Here is a 21,838-nt window from a genome sequence, read left to right as displayed (position 1 = left end):
GGGATGGGGGTCGGGATCGGGATGGGGATCGGGACCGGGATCGGGATCGGGATCGGGATCGGGGCAGGGGCCGGGGCCGGAGCCGGGGCCGGGATGGGGATCGGGATGGGGATGGGGGTCGGGATCGGGATCGGGATGGGGATCGGGACCGGGATGGGGATCGGGACCGGGATCGGGACCGGGATCGGGACCGGGATGGGGATCGGGGCCGGTATGGGGATCGGGGCCGGGGCCGGGGCCGGGGCCGGGATGGGGATCGGGATCGGGACCGGGGTCGGGGTCGGGATCGGGATCGGGAACGGGACCGGGATGGGGATCGGGATGGGGATCGGGATGGGGATCGGGGCCGGTATGGGGATCGGGATGGGGATCGGGGCCGGGGCCGGGGCCGGGGCCGGGATGGGGATCGGGATGGGGATGGGGGTCGGGATCGGGATGGGGATCGGGACCGGGATGGGGATCGGGACCGGGATCGGGACCGGGATCGGGACCGGGATGGGGATCGGGGCCGGTATGGGGATCGGGGCCGGGGCCGGGGCCGGGGCCGGGATGGGGATCGGGATCGGGACCGGGGTCGGGGTCGGGATCGGGATCGGGAACGGGACCGGGATGGGGATCGGGATGGGGATCGGGATGGGGATCGGGGCCGGTATGGGGATCGGGATGGGGATCGGGGCCGGGGCCGGGGCCGGGGCCGGGATGGGGATCGGGATGGGGATGGGGGTCGGGATCGGGATGGGGATCGGGACCGGGATGGGGATCGGGACCGGGATCGGGATCGGGATCGGGACCGGGATGGGGATCGGGATGGGGATCGGGACCGGGATGGGGATCGGGATGGGGATCGGGATGGGGATCGGGGTCGGGATCGGGATGGGGATCGGGGCCGGGGCCGGGGCCGGGGCCGGGATGGGGATCGGGATGGGGATCGGGGCCGGGGCCGGGGCCGGGGTCAGGACCGGGACCGGGATCGAGATCGGGATCGGGGTCGGGGTCGGGGTCGGTGTCGGGATCGTGGTCGGGATCGTGGTCGGGGTCGGGCACTCGGCCTCTCCCCGGGCGCGCCCCCGCCTCCAGAGGCGCGCGGAAGCCCCGCCCACCCTCAACCCTCAGCCAATGGGAAGCGCCGAGGGAGCGCCAGGAGGGGCAGGGAAAGCGGGGTCCGCGCCCCCTCGCCCCGCCCCTTAGCCAATAGGCAGCGCGGGCGGCGCTGCGGGCAGCGCTGATTGGCCGGGGCGGCGCGGTTGCTAGGCAGAAGCGGCGGCGCGGGGCGGCATGGCGGGCGCGCTGGGCGTGGGGCCGGGGGTGCTGGCGCTGCTGCTGCTCTGGGCCATGGCGCTGCTGCTCGTGATGGCGCTGGGCCGCGCCGGCCGCGCCCGGTGAGCGCGGGGACGGGGACGGGGACGGGGACGGGGCGGGACGGGCCCGGTGAGCGCGGGGACGGGGGAGGCACGGGCCCGGTGAGCGCGGGGACGGGGGAGGCACGGGCCCGGTGAGCGCGGGGATGGAGGTGGGACCGGCCCGGTGAGCGCGGGGACGGGGCGGGACCGGCCCGGTGAGCGCGGGGATGGGGACGGGGACGGGACCGGCCCGGTGAGCGCGGGGATGGGGATGGGGATGGGGATGGGGATGGGGATGGGGATGGGGATGGGACCGGCCCGGTGAGCGTGGGGATGGGGACGGGACCGGCCCGGTGAGCGTGGGGATGGGGATGGGGATGGGGATGGGGATGGGGATGGGACCGGCCCGGTGAGCGTGGGGATGGGGACGGGACCGGCCCGGTGAGCGCGGGGATGGGGACGGGGACGGGACCGGCCCGGTGAGCGCGGGGATGGGGATGGGGATGGGGATGGGGATGGGACCGGCCCGGTGAGCGCGGGGATGGGGACGGGACCGGCCCGGTGAGCGTGGGGATGGGGATGGGGATGGGGATGGGGATGGGGACGGGACCGGCCCGGTGAGCGTGGGGATGGGGACGGGACCGGCCCGGTGAGCGTGGGGATGGGGATGGGGATGGGGATGGGGATGGGGATGGGGATGGGGATGGGGATGGGGACGGGGATAGGGATGGGACCGGCCCGGTGAGCGCGGGGATGGGGATGGGGATGGGGATGGGGATGGGGATGGGGACGGGACCGGCCCGGTGAGCGTGGGGATGGGGACGGGACCGGCCCGGTGAGCGTGGGGATGGGGATGGGGATGGGGATGGGGATGGGGATGGGGATGGGGACGGGGATAGGGATGGGACCGGCCCGGTGAGCGCGGGGATGGGGATGGGGATGGGGATGGGGATGGGGACGGGACCGGCCCGGTGAGCGCGGGGACTGGGACGGGACGGGACCGGCCCGGTGAGCCGTGGGGCTCGGGCCCGCCGGTGCTGAGCGCGCCCCGCCGCTCTCCGCTCCCGCCGCAGGGCCGCCGCGGTGCCGGTGTTGCTCGGAGCCGCCGCGCTCACGGCCGCGCTGCTGCTGTTCCCCCGGGAGGGCGAGAGTCCGGCCGCAGCCGGCGCTGAGGAGGTGAGGCCGGGCGCAGGGGCGGCACCCGGCCGTGCCCCGAGGCTCCGGGATGGGCGCGGCGGGCAGAGCGTGGCCCCGGCTCCTGCCCGGGAGCCCCGGGCCGGGCTTTTCCTTGGGCATGGCCGCAGGTGGGTCTCCGAGCCAGGCACGGCCCCTGCGGCCATCCTGAAGCCCTGGGAACGGCTCTTCGCCCGGGATGGGCCGCAGGATGCGCTGAGGCCCCGGGAACGGGCTCTCCGCTCAGAGGGAGCCCCGGTACCGTCCCCGGTGCCCCGGAGATTGCCCCGTGCTGCCTTTGTGCTCTCCTCCCCCGGCAGTCTCCCGCTGGCACAGGCTGTGTTCCTCGCGGGGCCGGTAATTATTAATTTCTGTGACTAAATTGCGGATTTACACACTGCTCCACCCGAGGCACGGCCTCCTCCCGGCCCCAGGGGCTCGGTGCAGGGATTGCCCTCCCGCGCTGGTCCCTCCCGGCTCCAGCAGCCTCTGCTCCCTCTCTGCCATTCCCTTTCCTCATCGTTCTCCTTCCAATTCTGCAGCCTCCCACCTTTGCCCCAGCTCTGATTTCTGATTAAAGCCCAATGACAGCTCTTCAGCTCTATTGTAGGTTCTTGCTGTGCTTGAGCACGAAGCCACCTGCATTGTCAGGCACTGGGATCTCCCCCAGTTTTTGGACCAGGCTGTCTGAGCTGCCACCTTGAGCTCTCCCAGAGCTCTTTGGGCATTGAATACACAAAGTTTTGTGGCCTTTCAGGTGCCGCTTCCTCTGTTCTATTATTAATGCATGTTAATTACTGCTCTTCTGCTGCTTGTTCTGTGTAAATCCCTACTAAAAGATATCTGTAATGTTCTTTTCTTCTCTGTGTCACATCTGACCTGCTCGTGTGAAGGTTAGGAGTGAGATGAAGGGCAGCCCAGCGCGTGTTTGTTGCCTGGGAGGCAAATGGAATTGGAAAGCTTATTTTTGTACAGATCTTCAATTGGACTGGACCTGCCCTGCCTATCAATAATACATGACCTGGGCTTTCTGCACCAAAACTCTGCTAATTGGCTAATTAAAAAGTGAAACGTGCAGAAGGAGCCGGCACTTGGCTCACCAGAGACTCTCTGCAGGAGCACCAGGGCTGGGCTAATGCGATGGATAAAGCTGAGCTGGGGCTGAGCAGAGCTCTGGGGGGTCTGGGGAGCAGAGAGGGGATTTCATAAACAGCCTCCTCGCCGTGGGCTTCTCTTTGTCTTGCCTAGCTACCGTAGCTTTTTTTTTTAATTGTTATTTTTTTCTTTTCTCACTATCTCCCTTCTGAAAGGGAATCAGGGCTGGGGAGAACTGCTTCAGGGCTTGACTGCTGTCTCTTCCCTGTGCTCAGAACCATGCTGCTCCACATTAACATTCCCAGTAGCTTTTTGCAGGGATTCTTGTTCTCATTTGTCACACACTGTGCAGCCCAGGGATGAAAAGCAAGGGGAGGAATCTGGGGGGACCCCAGAGGTTCTTTTTTCCAGGACATGGTGCGCTCCCTCCAGGCTCCTGGAGCAGACTGGGGCTGTGTCATGCTGGGATCTTTGTGTTTCTCTTCCCTGCAGATTGTGGACACCTTCCTCATTGGCCGCTTCATCCTCCTGGCTGTGATGAGCCTGGTCTTCCTGGGGTGCCTGTTCCTGTTCCTGATTTACCACCTCATGGAGCCTGTGTATGCCAAGCCCCTCCACAGCAGCTAGAGACAGCAGTCTCTGCAAAGAGGACATCCTGACTGCATGGGAATAAACCAAAAGAGACACCAGGAGGCTGTTCTGGAGGTGACCATGATGTTCTTTTTGAGCTCAGAGAGAGACAGCAAAGCAATTGAAGCCTTTGCTTCATCTTAAAAAGCAAAATTTGGTCTGAGTATGAGCCAATTCTCCCCAGGGAGTTCAAGCCTCTGCACCTGCAAAGGTGTGTGAACCTCTGAATCCTGCTCTCCTTCACAGAGAGCTGAGATCCAGCACTTGCTGCTGCTCCTGATTCACTGCACTGAATGAATGGAGATGGTTTGTTATTGTTACCCACAAGAGATGGTTTGTTACTGCTCCTTTTTTACTGTGGTTTAATAAAACTCTTTGAAAAATCCCTGACTCAGGCTTTATTTATTCCACAGGGATGTCACATTTGGCCACACTGTGGTGACAGTGCCCATGAGAGCTGCCTTTTTCTGGGGCAGACACGGGAGTTTGAAAAAAAAAACCCAAACATCAGTGTGTGGATGTGGATTGTTTGGGATGTGGATTGATTTGGACTGGAAATCAGAGGCTTTGGAGTGGGGAGTGAATGCAGAGTGATGCCAGAACAGCAAATGGAAAGCTGCCTTCCCAGGAGTGAGGGAGAAGCTGTGTGCCCTCCCTGGTGCTGAGCAGTCCTGTCAGCTCTGGAAAAGCCCCTGGCAGATAGCTGAGTGTTCCCTGCCTGTGAAGGCCCTGAGGTGTCACCCTGGCTGCTGCCAAAGGCTCACAGTTGCTGCTACCCTAAAACTTCAAACCTTTGCTCAATTCTAGCACGGATCCTGCTGCTCAACTCCAACACCTTCCCTGTCCCTCTTTTCCCCTCTTGGGGGAGAAAACACTCTCTGTGTTTTGCAGGAGCAGCAATGGGGTTGAATGCCATTTTTGTCCCTATTTTTGGGGGGAAGCCAGGGGAGCAGTCCTGCTGAAGCAGAGCCTGTGCTGAGATGGAGCTGTGGGCAGCAGTGGCACGAGCTCTCTGCACAGCCACTGCTGCTCTGTGCCCTCAGTGGCAGCAGTTTGTTTTCTTGCATGAAATCTCAAAAGGCTTTTAAATTGCAGGAGAAAAGCATTTTTGGTGGTCTGGAGCATCCTGTGACTGTTTTGTCGCAGGGAAGAAGCCTTTACCCTCCCTGCTGTGCTGGGGAGAGGTTCCCACAGGTGCCCAGGTCACGGGGTGAGGTGGGTTCTGTTATGGCTCCTGTTCTGCAGCCCCACAGGGATGGAGCTGCTCAGCTTTCCATGGTTGAGCAGGCAGCAAGTATTGCAGTGTGGTCAAAGCCAGTGAGACAGCCCTGAGCAGTGGTCAGGGTCAATACAGCCAAAAACATGAGGGCAGAAACTCAGATTTTTTTTCCCCCGTTTTAGAGATATTTTTTTTTCTTTTTCATTTTGAACTGATGTCAATAAATTAAAGAGCCAACTGGCTTTTTCCAGCCCTGTCCTGACAGGTGTCAGTCACCAAGCAGGGCTTTCAGGACGTGAAAGATTGATAAGGCAGAGCCAGTGGGTGTGGAGGTGATGCTTCCCTGGCAGAAAATGCCCCAGCACCCCAGAGCACTGACTCAGTCAGCTAAAAAATGTAAGTACAGTCCAAAAAAAAGCAGAGAAGAGGCATCTCTGCTTTCCAAACTGCAGCTACACTCGATCCCTTCCTGTCCTGAAGCCCGTGTCCAAGGGAGCGTGTTGAGGAATTGCTGAGCATTTATGCAATGCAAGCACATTGGGTCTGCTGGTGATTTTGATGTCACACCTGAAACAAAATTCATATTTAATTCATTGTCTTAATAACATTTATGAACACGGCGTTTGTCTGGCAGCCCCAGCTCTGTGCCTGCTGTGTCGTTATCCCCGTGTTTGTGGGGTGATTTGGGGAGCCTCAGTGAGGCCACAGTTTCACCAGGGCTTCAGTCCAGCAAATGGGAGGGAAACCACAGCAAAAGCAGCTGGGGCACTAAAAACCCAAGCCTAACAGCAGAAATGTTAAGCTTCTCCCCATTCTGCACTGTAATGAAACCCAAATAAGGGCTTTTTCTGTCCCTTTGACTGTTTGTGACTAAAATGAGTCGAAAGGCTGATAGAGCAGCAGGAATTTTGGGGAGAGCAGAAAGCCATGCTGCAAGAGAGACACAGTAGCTTCTGCTCAAGGAGGCAATTTCAGCATTTTCCCAAAAACCCCATTAACTGGAGAAAGCCTCATGTGCTCTCACCCCCACTGAGACATTCTGAGCTTCATCTTCATCCTTCACAACCCTTGGCAATGGGGAACCACCAGCTGGATGAACTCAACCCGGGCTCTCTGTGTATTTATTTATTCTGGGGAGTTCTGCTCCTCCCCGCATAGGGGCTTTCCAAACGGTTCCTGTTTATTTTTGGAACAGGAAAGACCACGTCAAGGAATTGGTATGAGCCAGAGCTGCTTCCCAACCAGCCCCAAACGGTGATTTTTTCCTTCCATCCACATCCCAAAGCTCCACCTCCTGGAGGATAACCTCTTGCTAGCACATCTGCCTCCATCTAGCAGGCTGATCCTTTGTTTTGGAATTAACGTGCCACAGGAGGGCAGGTTTGTCTTAAACCCCAACCCCTCAGTTGCAGGTGAGGGTTTTGGGACCTCAGAGGATGTTAAAAGCCAAGGAGCCCTGCTCCAGTCCAAGCCTTCCTCTCGCAGGATCAGAGAACCAGATCTGCCGTGTGCCAAGGTGCAGGCAGAAATTCGGGCTGAATCTCAGCTCAAGAAACCTGCTGTGCTAAGAGACCCCATGTGTGCCAGGATGAGGGCAGGCTGCCTGCTTGCAAGTCAGGGGGAAAAGCAGCCCTTTTTAGTCCCTAAATTCTCTGCCTGACTCGTTAGAAATTAGCAGGGATGCCCCTGCAGCAGGATGTCAGTGCCCAGGTAGTGCCAGGCTCAGCAGCCTGAGGGCAGCTGCTCCCTCCTCCCTGAGGAGGGCAGGGAGCAGTGCCAAAGCAGAGATGGAAGGAGCAGGAGTGTCTGCAGGGGAAACTCCTCTCCTTGATTTAAGGTCCTTGAATGATGGCAATTCCTCATGTCTCACGCCGCTCTCTGCTGGCACTTAATTACCCTCACTGGAAAAACTGCCCTCAGCTTTCCACCTTGACTTTGCTGACTTCAGCTTCCCTGCTGCTGGATCCTGATTTGCCTTTGGCTGCTAATTAAGAAGCCCTTCAGCCTTTGCCAGCTGCTCCTTGCATAGGTAATTAGAGCCCGTGCCCCAGCCAGCTCTTCACCTTCCCAGCAGAGCAGCAGCATTCCTCCAAAACCTGTGCAGCCTCTTCCCGATCTGCCTCCTGGGGGATGCCATCGCCGAGCTGCGGGACTGCGGGGTCACCTACAGAAAAACCCAAACACTGCACTTACCAAACCTAGAGAGCCCGTTCGAGGTGGGATTTGTCCCATCACAGGACAGAGGTGGACACCTGTCCATGCTCTCAGGGCTCACAGCAGAGGAAAAGCAGCAGCCCCTTATCCAGCAGGGGAGGAGCAAGGCAAGTGGTCTTCAAATTCCTCCCAGAGGAGCTCAGCTCCATTTAAACAGTTTTTCTGGCTAAGGCAAACCCAGGGGATCCCCTCTCTGCCTTCACACTCACCCTTCAATTGCGAAGCTCAGTGAGAGCTGGAGTTTTCTTTGGCATTTGGCTCTTTTTATTTTAAGTTTAAAACTACCGTGGGCTATGTGCCCTTTCTCCTCACTCCTGGCAGTGGAGCCAAGGCTGTTCAGACTTTCCAAACATAAGTGGGACACGGCCCAGGCCTAAATTTGTCCCGGAAAAATTGTAAGCAGCTGAAAGAACAAGAAGGAGGGGTGGAAGGGGAAGAAAGTGGGGGGAAAATCCCCAAATCAATTTGCTGTTGCCCATGTGTGTCAGGACTTAAGGGGCTTTTTGCCAGAAAATGTATATCAAGGTCCCCCCTCCCCACGAGGATGGTGATTAGACCATGCAGCAATGTGAACGCTCCCTCACACGTGCACTGACAGCGCCGTTCTCAGCCCAGCTCACGGATCTCTGCCAGCAGCGAGGTCCTTGTGCCCACAGAGGCCACGTGTGCCACGAGGCAGTGGCCTGGGGACACTGCAGGGTCGCCCCTCGGCTCTGCTGAGGACAGACCCTGTTGTGACACCTTTCCCTATGGCTCCATCAGGGTTTAGCCCAGCAGGATCGATGTTTTCCTGGGAAAAAGGGCAACTGGGGATTTGGGCTTTCTCTGCCTGCTCCATCATTTTTCCTGCTTTTTTCCCCAAGGCCCATGGAGCATCACCAGTCAGAGTGGAGGGGATTGAAGGCCATCACTGTTTGGCCACCTCAACCCTGCAGCTGCCACTCTCCGAGCTGCCTGATCCCCTGTGCCTCTCCATCACCCTCAGAAGTTTACAGGGAGATGCTCCAACTGTCTAGCAAGTTTCCTCCTTTTTTTTCCCTCACCCTTTTTTCCCCTTTGCTGATGAAATCAGCACTTAATAAAACCACATCAGGCCCAGATGTTTTCTCCTCGGGTCAAGATCCAAAGAGGTGAAGTCAATTAGAACTGCAATTTATCCCAGGCACACACAGAGCCCCCGGCACCGGGCGCTGCTCTGCCCTGGGCAGAGGATGGAGCCTGCCCAGGGGCGATGCCCGGGTGGCGAGGGGACGCAAACACATCCCAGGAGACTGCAAACACATCCCAGGAGACTGCAAACACATCCCAGGGGATGCAATCACATCCCAGGGGATGCAATCACATCACAGGGGACTGCAAACACATCCCGTGGCTTCCAGCAAACACATCCCGTGGCTTCCAAGCGCCCCCACATTAAAGTCGGGGCCCCCTCCGGAGCACACAGCTGGCTGCACAGCTGGCCCTGGCTTCAGTCATCTGACACCGTGGGGGCTTCTGAGCCCCAGCCCTGCCCGGGGAGCCTGCAGGGCTGGTAGCCAGTGGCACCTCCTTAACCTCCTGGGCCCCCTCCTAATTAGGAAGCGCCTAACGAAGATCAGCAGCTGCCCGCACCGGGCCGAGAGCAGCCAGAGTGTGTGAACACTTCACGTGGCGTGGGGGTTGATGCATGTTCTTCTTTTGGAGCTAAATGGTATGATTTTGGAATATTAATAATCAGGAAAAACATCGAGTTTAATCTCTTTTTTTGCAGTGGGATGAGTCAGGGAGTAAACCTAGTTTATTTTGGGCTCAGCCCAGGGATGTTCCCCGTGCAGAAGAAGCAGCTTTTTGTTGGTGAGGCAGTGCCTGAAGTGACTTGCGTCACCCTCCTGATCCAGATCCTGGAATACCCAGCAGGGTATTGCTATACCAAGCAGGGTCTGGATGGGTCAGGCTCACAAACAAGAGACTGCACAGGGAGGAAAGCAAGGAGAGGGGTGTGATCCCTGCCCCCAAGCATTCACAGACTTGGCTGAGCCTGTCAGGACATGGCATGGAGTGGCCACACAGATTTTGCACGTTTTTATTAATAAAATGGCCGATGGTGCAGAACTGCCCCAGAAAACCGTTTGGCCAGGGCCCTTTGACCACTCCTTGCCCCTGCCTCCATTGGAAGCAAACCTATGGTGGCAGTGAGCCCGCGGGGCCGTGCCCGAGGCTGGGCTGCAGCTTTGCCCGTGCTCCCGGTGTACCCCAGGCTCTCTCCTCGCTCCGGGCTTGGGGCGGCTCGCAGGGGACGCGTCAGAACTCCTTAAACCTGCGGGGAGAGAAGCGAGCAGCTCAGGGCAGAGGGCATCGCCCCGCAGGTGCTGGGATGGATGGTGGACACTGCCATGCTGCCAGAGATGGAAAGGGAAAACAGCTCTGCCGGGAAAGCACAGCCCCATCCGCACCACGAGGAGGAGAAGCAGGCACGAGGAGGAGATCCAGCCACTGTTTTGTCTCCAGCCAAGCTGAAATGTCCCAAAAAATCCTACAGCGTTTGTAGGAGCCTGTTCTCTGCAAGCTGCTCCAGAGACACTCCCCAAAGCCCTCAAGACACGGCAGTATTGCCACAAACTGAGACAGCTGCTTCCCCCAGCAGAAGCCAGCCAGTATTTGGTGCAAAAACAGATGCTGTCAACCCCTAGGACAGTCATCACCCTAACCAGCCCCGGCACAAGAGAGCAGAGCCTGGCAGCCCTCCACCGGCAGCCGGAGAAGGAGATTTGGGCCGCACTTACCGCAGCACGAGGCCCAGACTATTGCTCTTTCACCTGCAAACACAAGACATAAGGGACGCAATGTTCGCAGGGGGTCGGGGTCTGGCAGCCCCACTGCCAGGACTGGCTGTGGCCCCATCCTTTAGATGTCACATGGGGATGTTGGTGGCAATCGGAGCCCGGCCAGTGCTGATTTGGAGATTATTTATACACCCGCTGCAGTGATTCGCCCACAGATTTGATTAGCCAGCCCTGGCTGCATGTAATCAAGCTCAGTTGCACAGGTGGGCAAAGCATATAAATTCAGTTGTTTCAAGTGCATTAATCAATCCCAATCGATTGGGCATCAGGGCCAGTACCTGCTAAATCAGCCAGAGACAAGGATGCACTGCCCAGCCACATCTCCCTCTCCCCCTTCCTCCCACTCCCCCACCCTCCTGCACTCTTCCCTGGCAATTGCAATTTGATCTTTTGATTCCCAAATCTTGATCTCGGCCCTAAATGATTGGCGGAGTGGCTATTTCTAGGCTGAGCCTGCAAAGTGAAACTCAGAATCAGAATGGATCAGGCTTGTGTTTGCATTTAATGCTCAGGGCTCAAGTGAAGATACTTACACCGAGCTACTTCCCATCCATCACTGACTCTGTTAGCTGCACACTAGAGCTACAAAGACACAAGGACACTGCGTTTAGCACCCCAAGTGTTTTTTGAGGTGCAGATGGCTAAAATCTCCCAGGCGCTGCCTTGGCTTGAGGTGGAAATGTCTCAGTGGCCACAGGAGCGGGACGTCGGGCAGACGGCCTCGCGATGCCCACGCGAAGATGCAGCAGCGACAGCAAGGGATAACAAACATCCTTCTGGAGCAGCACTGACACCGTGCTTGGGCATTGTGGCACCGAGGGCCACTCCGGGCTGGCAACTACGTACCCTCTCTGCCTCGCCATGGAGCCACACCAGCCACGGGCCTCTTTGACCACCACACGAGCAAGGAGCTGCAAGAGGAAGGGTGGAGGACCGCTGCAAGGCTGGTGGCACTGCAGCCTCCAGCCTTGGCAGGAGTATTTCCACCACCAGGAGATCAATTCGACAGCTCTTCCTAGCAAAGGTCATATGAACTAAACCTGTGCGAGGAGGAGGTTGCTGGGAAAAGCCAAGTGAAAGCAAAGGTTTGGAGTCTGTGGGAAACAGATTTGTAAAGAATTCTCAAAACTTGATAGAAAGTTTACAGAGTCTTGTATATTTGTATGTAAATCCTGAGATAAGGTGTGTTGACTTAGGAAGGTTATGGAATAGAGATGACATTGTTGAACTAGAAATAAGTTTTAATAAGCTTCAAAATATGGTTTTGTAGAAAGACTAAATATCTTGGAGAATAAGAACTGTGAAAAATGTATTGTAATAGGACTATGTGGGGAAAAATATAGGTGATTAAAAAGTAATAATAGTAATAGTAAAAAGTTAAAATAGTAATAGTTAAAAGTAATAGTAGTATTGTGCAGTAAAAGTTAATAGGTTGAAAAACATTTATAAGGTATTGTAACTAGGAAATAGGTTTGTTTCTGATGGAATGGTGTTGAGTTTTACATTTTTTGTGTCTCACTATTTACTGAGACTGATAATAGAATAAAATCTTTTAAAACATGTCTTAGTTACCCCATGTCTGTAAAAGTTGAGAAAACTAACAAAACGGTGTCTCATGTGAGGAAGTGATAACTTGACTATCTGTTTAAAACACCTCTCAGTTACCCCATCTCTGTAAAAGCTGAGAAAACCTACAGAGCCAACACAGGCCTTTGCAGTTTGCCCTGTGCCTGGATGTCTTCTGAGAACCATCTGTGCCCTCCTCCAGTGAGCAGGCAGCTACAAGGGAGCCTGTGACACCCCAGGGTAGAGAAAGGAGTCCTGCCAAGGAGACACCTACCAGACAAGCCAGGACGTCGGCTGCTATCAACATGTAGAAGACGTTATTCCAGCCCGTGGGGGAGATGAGCCCCGCCAGCAGCGGCCCCAGCGCAGCACCTGTGGGGGCACATGAGCCACGTTAGCCCCGTTCACAGCTGAGAGGGGACCAGGACACCCAGCACCCCCCGGGACACACCAACAGATCCCGTGCCGTCGATGATGGCCGTGACAGTCGAAAGGGCTTTGGCATTTCCTTTGAGAGATTCATGGGTGCCCTGTAAGGATGGAGGAATAAAACATAAGGAGTAAAAGCAGCTTTGGGGTGCATGGCTGGCATTTCCCAGAGTGAGGCCGATGTCCCAGGCAGCAATTTCCATGTGTCAGACCAAGCCACGGATGGGAAGACCAAACTCAAATGCTGCTTGCAGCCAAACCATGGCAAAACCTGGATCGCCAGCAGCAGGCAAAAATTCCCAGGGGATCTGCCACCAAATATTTCTACTCTGCTTGTGCTCAGAGGGAGATGCAGCAAAGCTGAAACACAGTCATGTGGCCAAGGTGAAAAAGCAACAGGAAAAACCCCTGTGTTTGAGGGAGGGTGCGGAGCGCAGCACCAGGTGTGACAGCTCTGCCCTTCTCCACTGGGCTTCAGAGGCATTGGAAAACAAAGGTAAAGTGCAAAAATCCCAGAAAAATCCCTCTGGGAAAGAGGGAACAGCCTCTGGGTGTGCAAGGGCAGCGTGGCGGGGTGTGAGGTGCACCTCTTACCAAGTCTGCCGACACCGCTGTCGTGATGAGCGCGTAGGGCCCATTAACCAGAGCACCACAGATGATCAGCATCGCTGCAGAGGTACCCAGGAAGAGATGCAATCTTTAGGTGCAGGGAGCAGCAGGACACTGGATCCATCATCCCCAGCCCGTGTGTGGACATTGCTGTCCCATGCATCCATCTCCTGTGCATCTCCATTTTCCCATGAAGATCCCACCCAGCAGCCAGTGAACACTCATCCAACACCACCCTCCCCCAAATTCAGCCTGGGAGCCTGGCTCAAGAGGAGGAATAAAGGCAGGTGAATCCTCAGTGTCTTCCATCACCACTTCAGTGACAGGACCAAGCTGCAACACGGAGCTCCTTACCTATTGATGTGCCAATGCCGTTCTGACCCACATGGTTATACAGGAACAGCTGGAAAAGACACATAAGGTGAACCAGTTATGGCTACTCCAGCTGTTTTACCAAGAGTTTTCCTTGCAGCAGTACCCTGGGAAGGGGAGGGAGAATGTGGGGTTGTGAATTACTGCTCGTGCCAAGCACCAGCTGGGATGGGGGGCTGAGTGCACCCCTGACCTCTGCATCCCACTGGTATGATGAAATACCTGGCAGCTGGCAAACAGAGGTGCTGCCATGATTTATGGCCAGTGAGGCTCTGCCATGTCCCACAGCTGAAGCCAGACATAATTTGCCCCAACGGCGCTCTCAGGGCCATGGACGTGACGCAGGCCCTCTGCTCCCAACATGTGCCAGCTCCTTCAGCAGGGCTGGATTACAGCTAATTAGCCATGTTGTGGAAGCAAAGCCAAATGAGCTCCGTGCAGGTGCCTGGGAAGGACGTCCAGGCCAAGTTCCAGTGGAGCGTGAGGCCGTTGGCATGGGGGCTTTAGGGATGAAAATCAAAGAGACAAAAGCTGGACCGGCTCAGTGGGACCCCCAAGGCTTTAAGCAGAGTTATGGCAGGATGGAAAAACCTACAGGGTTTTTTTAGTTGTCAAGGTCTCTGCAATCCCTCCCCAGCCCCTAGAGCTGGACATCCTCCCCGAGAACATCTGGGCACGTGAATCAATCCCAGCTCTCATCTGAGCCGGGCGCGTGACCAGCTTATCCCGGGCGCTTGGGAAGAGGAAGGCAGCTGTGACTCAAAGGAGCCGGAGCAGAGGAAACCCTCGTGACAGGGTTTCGAGCCCGTGTGACAGCTCACCATGGGAGCGGCGACCACCAGCATCACGCAGCACGTGGTGGCTCTGCCGCCAGTGTAGTCAGAGATGAGGCCAGCAAAGATCCCCCCTACAACAAAGAGTCGCTGGTGTCAGTCACACCACCCCAAAGGCAGAGCTTTGCCCTGGCTCAGCCCAAAATCCAATTTGATGCTCTTTCATCCCCCATCTTCTGGCCAGTATAACCTCAAGGTTAAACATAATAATATCAGAGTGAAGAGCTTTGATTTATCCCTTCCACTTCCTCCCTGCAGATGGTTTCTCAGCACTTCCATGCCACTCTGATCTCTTCCATGCTTGCAAACTGTAGGAAAAGGAATGCCAGAGCAAGCGAGAACTGAGGAAAGAGGCTGTGATGGTCGTCAAAACAAATGGATGCCAAAATAAAATGGAGGGGCGTTTGCTGCTTGCTGAGCACTGTCAACACTGAATAAACTTCTCAGGGGAAAGAGATGGTGTTGCCTGTCAGGGGAAACCAGCCAAGACTGGTCAAGGCCAGGACTGTCCCTAAATCATCCCAGATCCACCCCCTCCACCCTGGTATGCTGACGAACCTAAAATGCCCCCGACATCAAAGAGGGTCGACAGGTCCCCAGCTTCCTTGGCACCGAAATGAGCTGTGAGGGAGAGGAGAGAGGTGAGGACATGCTTCTCTTGCAAGGCTCGCTCCCACCTCACTGTCCCCAAAACTCACCGACGTTGACAATGTAGAGGGGCAGCCAGTACAGGAAGGTGTAGCTCACCAGCTTGGCAAAGAGCAGGCACAGGGAGAACTCCACTACACCCTGGGAGGAGAGGAGCGAACATCAGAGGAGCCTCCTTCCCCCAGCCTCCTCTGGATGGTGGGTTTTTCCCATTTTCTGCCCTGTGGATGCTCTGAACTGCTCTGGCTTTGCTCTCTCCTCCATCCCAGCACTCACAGGGATCCGAAGTGCCCCAAGGAAGCTGATGGCTTCGGGCTCCTCAGCTGGCTCCTTGGGGCTGTTGGAGTGATCCACACTGCTCTGGCCTGAGAGGCTGAGTGGGCCTTCGTTGGAGATGACTGCTTCAGGATCCTTCTCACTGGTGGTCACTCCTCCAGGATCCTCATCAGCAGCCATCTAAAATCAAGCCGAAAGCAGCAGATGTGGCTCTCATGGCTGGAGGAGGCTGAAACATTGGCTCTGCTGCCGGGGCATGACCCAGAGGATGCTCCCAGTGGAAGAGCAACAACCATCCCCTGTGACAACTGAACATTGCTCTAATTCCTGCCATTACAACCTGATGACCCAGCTGTTTCACTGTGCCCTGAGCGACACCCAGCCCAGGGCAGGCCCCCTGGGAGTCGGCTCGACTCACGTGATGCACAGGTGGATTGCAGTCAACATCCTCAGGATCTGCAGGGAGAAAGAATACCCTGTGAGGAGAGCCTGGAGCAATCCCCACTCCTCCTGCTCTCCCTCCAGCATCTCACAGGGGCTGGGAACCCCCAGGTCTAGGCTGCATCTCTGGGTACCCTCTTCACCAGTAAAAACCCAAAAGACTTCCCTGATATTTCCTAGAAAGACAGGCTCAGAGGAGTGACTGGTATGGGGAATGGGCCTGCCTGGACAACCCCAATGACACTGAGCATCCCTATGGTGGTCAGATCCACATCCATGCCAGCCAGAGGTTGGAAATAAGTATTTGGGATTGCCAAAAATGCTTAGAGATGGGTAAGGTGGAAAATTGTATATATTCTATTGGTTTTCTGCTGTGCCCCAGATGACAGCACTCACACTCCACGAGGAAGAAGAAGCAGATGATGCCCACGACGGTGATGATGATGCCAGGCACAACGAAGGACAGGCCCCAGGCAGAGGAAACCCAGGCACCGGCGATGAGCGACCCTAAGATGTTGCCAACGGAGGTGTGCGAGTTCCAGATGCCCATGATCAAACCTCTCCTGGTGGGGACACAGCCGGGTCAGTGGCACTGGGGTGGCTGCCAGGTCAACAGGGACCAGGACTGGCATGGGACATGTAGGAGAAAAACTCACTTTCCTTTGCCAAACCAGTTTCCAACACATGCCACGACAGCAGGCCAGCCGGTCGTCTGCACCAGCCCATTGCAGACCTGGCAAGAGATGGGGAGCATCACCCAGCAAGCACCGACCACAGCCAAGGAGCCCTGCACTGTTTTGGGCAACTGGGCTCGAAAATAGCCACCCCTATTCCAAAGCTGTTAAGAAAACACTTGGTTTGTTTGGTTTTTTCCCTGCTGGGGCAATCCTGGAGCCGTTTGCATCGCTCCCATGGCTAAACTGGGAGCGGCTGGTGTTGCCAAACCAGCTGCCCGCACCGCTCGGAGACGGGCACGCCCAGCGGTTTCGACGCCCACGCCACGCACAACCAGGTTTGCGGGGAGTGGAAATGCTCAGTGCTGCCCTGCTCAGAAACTGGGCCACCCCAGTCCCTGAAGGCCACTGAAAAACTGGGATGAGGCCATGGTGATAAAGCCACAACACACCTGCACTACGATGAAGTACCAGAGGACATGGATGTCCCAGAAGTAGCCGAGGCCAAAAAGGGCGGTGAAGAGCCCGCTCAGCACCATTCCCCCCGACAGGTAGTAGCGCAGAGGGAGGCGCTCCCCAAAAATGCCACTGCAGAGAGAGGGAAGAGCACAACAGAAGCTGTCACGGGTGATGCCAGCAATGGGCATTATCACACTGAGCCAGTACCCGAATCCTGAGCGGATCCCTGGCTGCTTTCCTGTTAGCATGACCCCATCCCAATGGAAACCAGCTTCCGCCAGACTGGTGCAAACTGGAGAGTGGAGGGGAAGGCCCTGGGTACCTGATAAACATCCCGATGGCGTAGGCCACCAGGAAGGCATTATCCAGCGCCCCAAAAAGTTCCTTGTAGTTGTCCCCATCTGGAAAACAAATATTAGGGCCACCTCAGCCTGGCCCCCATTTTGTGTCCCCTCCCCGTGGCTGCTGGCTTGGTCTTGTCCCCCATTCCCAAAAGCCTGGTCTCCATGGGGGCTTCTGGGACCGTGGCCAGGTGCCATCGGCACTGGGACCTGGTCCTGACGTGCATGGACTTCACCACCCGCTGCTGCCCTTCGGCCCAGGGGCATGGGACAGACCTTCATCACTTAATTACCTCCGGTGCCTAATGAGCAGCTGGCTCCCTGCCAAACCCTGGCCGCGATCTGGTATTGGGGAATGGAGGGAGCCCAACTTGGCTGCCGCAAGTGTGGGCTTTGGGGTGCCTGTGGGAGCTCAGCCTTACCAAAGGGGGCCCAGCTGCACCATGTGGTGCTGTTGGAGTCATTGTGGGGGTTCGGGCCCAAAGCCGAGCAGTTGGGGTGCAGCTGGCTCTGCAGGGAGAGAGAGAGGGGGTGAAGTCGAAGTGCTGTCAGCACCCTCCTCCCCTCAGGGAACCCTCTCCAGGTTCCCTGTCCCCACAGTGACAGGGGCTGTGGGGTGAGGCTGGAGCTCACCTTGACGATGCTGATGGGTTTTCGGGAGAGGTGGTAGCTGGTGTAGGAGAGGAAGGTCAGTACCAGAGTCAGTCCCCGATAGCTGTGGGAGGAAGGAATCAGAGAGGTCAGGGTTTCTGGGACAGGGATGGGTGGCTTCAGCACCCAATGGGACTCTTCTACTGGATTGGTGACCTGAACCAGCTCAGCTGAGCTGGTCAGGAAGTGAGCAGACCCCCCCCAAAAAAAAGCCCAGGATGTGGTTTAAAAAGATCAGCTGACTTTTGTGGGGAACATCAAGCAGTGTTTCCACCTCCTCAAGCAGTTACATCCCACCGACACACAGGGTGAGCAAGTGCCTTCCTGGAGTCACAAGTGGAAACTGTGTTGATTCATCATCACTCCCAGGGTTAATCAAAGATAAGCAGGGAAAAAAAGCAGCTCCCCTTCCTCCACCAAAAAGCCATTTCATCCTCTTTGCTTCGATTAAATGCAGGGAAAGGGGGAGTCTGGGCTCAGGAAATGGGGATGCTGCACCCATCAAAGCTAACAGATAAAGCCTGGAGAATCCCAAGAAGGATCTAGCACTCTCTGGAGCAAGATGAGTATCTCTGAAGGAGCTATCCTGCCTTCAGGAAGGGTTTTATGGCAGCACAGAGGATGCAAGTAGTCACAGGCAGCTGCAGCACACAGGCATGTCACGGGGTTGCTCCAAGTTCAGAAAAAAACAACAACCTTTCCTTTGGTGGTTTTGGCCCATCCTGCTCCTCTTTGCAGTTTCACTTCTCCCTGGAGCTGCAGCAGTGACGGGTGCCTTGTAAATCCCTGTTCTATGATGCCGGCTCCAAGGCTGCACTGTGGCTGAGAAACTGCTGCTGCCCACCCAAAAAAAATGAATAAACCACCCAAAATCACTGCTAGTGACTGCAGGGCTGATCCAAGAGGAGCAGAGAGGCCACGGTAGGGAAGGGGAAGATAAACTTCACATGCAGTGCCCCCTGGGTACTGCAGTGCCTGACACTTGGGTGTCAGGCTTTTTCTTTTTACCCTACATGTTCTGGCAGGGAAAATTCCAGCAGATGGAAAAGCAAGGGGGAGTGTCTGGCAGTGGGCTTCAAAAAAAAAATCCAAATATTAATTGAAATTAAATGGGCAGCAGTCCCATCACCTCGTCAAAAAAGAAGGCAGCAGGCAAGTTCTCTGCTTTGGCCACATCCCACTGAATTTTGAGTGTGAGGGCCTGAGACATCTGGAGGCTGGGGGGTGCTGCTGCCCATCTCGAGGTTCCCCCTCCCCAGGCCGAGTCCCAAGCCCTGGGCTGCAGCCGGTGTGGGTTGATCCCATCTCACAGTGCCTGAGGGCAATGTGCCTGAGGGCAATGCTGGGCCCTGGGGGAGTGACCCCTCATCCTTGTCCCCAGCCCAGGTCTCATCCCCGTCCCCATGTCAGTCCCCACGCAGCTGGTCTCCAGTCCAGCACTGGTCCCAGGGCTGGCCCCATGCTGGTGCCGGTGCGTTGTTCCAGGGTCAGCCTCCGTCCCAGTGCCAGTCCCTATGCCCAGGGCCAGTCTCTATCCCGGTTCCACTTCCAGTGGTCACCAGTCCCCAGCAGAATGACACCCCCTCCTCCCTAACCCGGGGCCGATCCCTGCGCCGTTCTGGTCCCCATCCTGGTGTCGGCTCCGGTGTCCAGGGCCAGTCTCTATTCCAGTGCTGGTCCACGAAAGAGTGAGTCCTGTTCCGTTCCAGAGACTGTCCCCATCCCGGTACCGACACCCTCCCTGCCCGATGGCAGTGCCTATCCCGGTGGCAGTCCCGACCCCAGTGCCGGTCCCTATATCCAGAGCCGGTCCCGACCCCGGTGCCGGTCCCTATGTCCAGAGCCGGCCCCGACCCCGGTGCCGGTCCCTGTCCTGGTGCCGGTCCCTATATCCGGTGCCGGTCCCGACCCCGGTGCCGGTCCCTATATCCAGAGCCGGTCCCGATCCCGGTGCCGGTCCCTATATCCAGAGCCGGTCCCGATCCCGGTGCCGGTCCCTATATCCAGAGCCGGTCCCGATCCCGGTGCCGGTCCCTATCTCCAGAGCCGGCCCCGATCCCGGTGCCGGTCCCGACCCCGGTGCTGGCGCCGGTCCCTATATGCGGTGCCGGTCCCTATATCCAGAGCCGGTCCCGATCCCGGTGCCGGTCCCTATATCTAGACCCGATCCCGGTGCCGGTCCCTATATCTAGACCCGGTCCCGATCCCGGTGCCGGTCCCTATCTCCAGAGCCGGCCCCGATCCCGGTGCCGGTCCCTATATCTAGACCCGGTCCCGATCCCGGTGCCGGTTCCTATCTCCAGAGCCGGCCCCGATCCCGGTGCCGGTCCCTATCTCCAGAGCCAACCCTGATCCCGGTCCCTATCTCCAGAGCCAGCCCCGATCCCGGTGCCGGTCCCTATATCCAAAGCCAGCCCCGATCCCGGTGCCGGTCCCTATATCCAAAGTCGGTGCCGGTCCCTATCTCCAGAGCCGGCCCCGATCCCGGTGCCGGTCCCTATATCTAGACCCGGTCCCGATCCCGGTGCCGGTCCCTATCTCCAGAGCCAGCCCGATCCCGGTGCCGGTCCCTATCTCCAGAGCCAGCCCGATCCCGGTCCCTATCTCCAGAGCCAGCCCGATCCCGATCCCGGTCCCTATCTCCAGAGCCAGCCCGATCCCGGTGCCGGTCCCTATCTCCAGAGCCAGCCCGATCCCGGTCCCTATCTTCAGAGCCAGCCCGATCCCGATCCCGGTCCCTATCTCCAGAGCCAGCCCGATCCCGGTGCCCCATCCCGCTCACCGGCTGTCCCGGGGGAGGGCGCGGAGCAGGCGAACCCCGGGGGCGAGCGCTGCCCTCATGGCGGGCGGCGGCGGCGGCACCCGGGCAGCCCCCGGCTCCTTTTCACCGCCCCCGGGGCCGCCGCTCCCGCCCCGCCGGCCCCGGTCCCGCCCCGGCCCTGGCCCCGGTTCCTCGGCCGCGAGGGGTGAACCAGGCTGTCCTCGCTCCCTCTAAAACAATTATCGCCTTCAAATCCGGCTGGAAGGAGGGAACAGCCGCGCTGGGCAGCGGGAGGCGGCACAGCCCCGAAGGGACCGACCAGCCCTTCTCATACACCCCGGGGCTCTGTGAGTTTCCCCAGATGCTGTATTTGCCAGCAGAAAAAACAACTGGATTTAACTTTTCCACTCCCATCCCGGCAACTTCCGAACAGGCTTCGCTGGGGTTTATAACCCCTGACATAGTTTGGGGGTTTTTGCCAGGGATGTCGGCAAAAACACTTCTCTTCTCCCACCCCCTTTCAAAGTATCCCATTTATCTTGCTAGGGGCAGACTGAGGATGAGGAGCAGCAACAGCTGTATCTATTCCTTTAACTAAACCCCGAATCAGCCCACAACCCCTTTGGGGATCACTCCAGAGAGGTAGGAACAGAGGTCCCCAGGGCCTGAGCAAGTTCCTTGGGGACTTGCCAAGGAAGTGCTTGTCCTCAGCTGCCCTAGAGCTGAAATCAGTTATAAGAAATCCATTTACAGCTTTAGCCCTTTGCTTCCTTGCCCCCTCACGGGGCAGATCCTGCCCTTTCCAAACCTACTCCAACACCCTGAATTAGGGCTGCAGCGCTGACGCAAGCAGATTTTATTAAACAGCATTAGCCACCACAGATCCCTCAGTGAATGATTCTCCAGGGGGAACCGAGGAGCAGACCCTGGCTCTGTGCTACCTCTGGACCGGAGGTGGGTTTGCTTTGTGCCCAATGGGATGGGAACAGGGAAAAGAAATGATCCGGCACGCTCGGCCACCCATCCTTCCTGCCGTGGTTAATATTGGAGAGGGGGGCCAGCAAGGAGTAAATATTAATGACAGGGTATGGAGCAACCTCTGCCCAGAACCACGTTACCTCACCACAGGCAGCTCTGGGAAAACCCATCTTGCCTCAGTCACTCCTGCAAAGGCCTGTAGATTTTTTTACTAGAAAAATGCTCCTTCCTTTCAGGAGCAAAGTAGAGGCTATGGGAGCATGGGTCAGGTACAAAGCTGTGTGGGTGTTACTAGAAGAGAGGTCCT

The 21,838-nt window shown here is 57.3% G+C and overlaps 2 protein-coding genes across 6 annotated transcripts; one reads left to right on the top strand and one right to left on the bottom strand.

Annotated features, from left to right (window-relative positions):
* Window positions 1–1,240: 1,240 nt before the first annotated feature.
* Window positions 1,241–4,617, top strand: TMEM218 (transmembrane protein 218). Its single transcript, XM_068172316.1, has 3 exons — window positions 1,241–1,379; window positions 2,414–2,516; window positions 4,101–4,617. The coding sequence occupies exons 1-3, from the start codon at window positions 1,276–1,278 to the stop codon at window positions 4,233–4,235; spliced, it is 342 nt and encodes a 113-aa protein (XP_068028417.1). The 5' UTR covers window positions 1,241–1,275; the 3' UTR covers window positions 4,236–4,617.
* Window positions 4,618–5,604: 987 nt separating this feature from the next.
* On the bottom strand, window positions 5,605–20,737 carry SLC37A2 (solute carrier family 37 member 2). 5 transcript variants are annotated; one of them, XR_010993620.1, is made up of 19 exons: window positions 20,575–20,737; window positions 17,775–17,856; window positions 17,564–17,651; window positions 17,123–17,201; window positions 16,794–16,929; window positions 16,324–16,400; window positions 16,064–16,230; window positions 15,645–15,682; window positions 15,227–15,406; window positions 15,001–15,091; window positions 14,861–14,923; window positions 14,291–14,376; window positions 13,452–13,500; window positions 13,083–13,156; window positions 12,511–12,589; window positions 12,334–12,431; window positions 11,340–11,404; window positions 7,521–7,621; window positions 5,605–6,024 (listed from the first exon to the last, which is right to left on the bottom strand). XR_010993620.1 is itself a non-coding variant. In XM_068172359.1 (19 exons), exons 1-18 carry the CDS (start codon window positions 20,631–20,633, stop codon window positions 11,033–11,035), a joined length of 1,554 nt encoding a protein of 517 aa, XP_068028460.1. In that variant the 5' UTR covers window positions 20,634–20,737; the 3' UTR covers window positions 9,941–9,967; window positions 11,027–11,032. The 5 variants fall into 5 exon arrangements, 4 of the variants coding, with proteins under 4 accessions (XP_068028461.1, XP_068028460.1, XP_068028459.1 ...); XM_068172359.1 differs by lacking the exons at window positions 5,605–6,024; window positions 7,521–7,621 and adding exons at window positions 9,941–9,967; window positions 11,027–11,075; XM_068172358.1 differs by lacking the exons at window positions 5,605–6,024; window positions 7,521–7,621 and adding exons at window positions 10,928–10,946; window positions 11,027–11,075.
* Window positions 20,738–21,838: the final 1,101 nt, after the last annotated feature.

This window comes from Anomalospiza imberbis, chromosome 24, assembly GCF_031753505.1.
Source record: "Anomalospiza imberbis isolate Cuckoo-Finch-1a 21T00152 chromosome 24, ASM3175350v1, whole genome shotgun sequence".
Classification (NCBI taxonomy): domain Eukaryota; kingdom Metazoa; phylum Chordata; class Aves; order Passeriformes; family Viduidae; genus Anomalospiza; species Anomalospiza imberbis.
Note: the sequence above shows the minus strand (reverse complement) of the source record. Positions and strands in the feature narration are given on the sequence as shown.

Coding starts and splice junctions, on each gene's coding strand:
- TMEM218 (XM_068172316.1), top strand. CDS start 1,276: ATGGCGGGCGCGCTGGGCGTGGGGCCGGGGGTGCTGGCGCTGCTGCTG. Junction 1,380..2,413: donor GGCCGCGCCGGCCGCGCCCG/GTGAGCGCGGGG, acceptor CTCCCGCCGCAG/GGCCGCCGCGGTGCCGGTGT. Junction 2,517..4,100: donor CCGCAGCCGGCGCTGAGGAG/GTGAGGCCGGGC, acceptor TCTTCCCTGCAG/ATTGTGGACACCTTCCTCAT.
- SLC37A2 (XM_068172359.1), bottom strand. CDS start 20,633: ATGAGGGCAGCGCTCGCCCCCGGGGTTCGCCTGCTCCGCGCCCTCCCC. Junction 15,407..15,644: donor GCAATCCACCTGTGCATCAC/GTGAGTCGAGCC, acceptor GCTTGATTTTAG/ATGGCTGCTGATGAGGATCC. Junction 14,924..15,000: donor CCTCTACATTGTCAACGTCG/GTGAGTTTTGGG, acceptor TCTCCCTCACAG/CTCATTTCGGTGCCAAGGAA.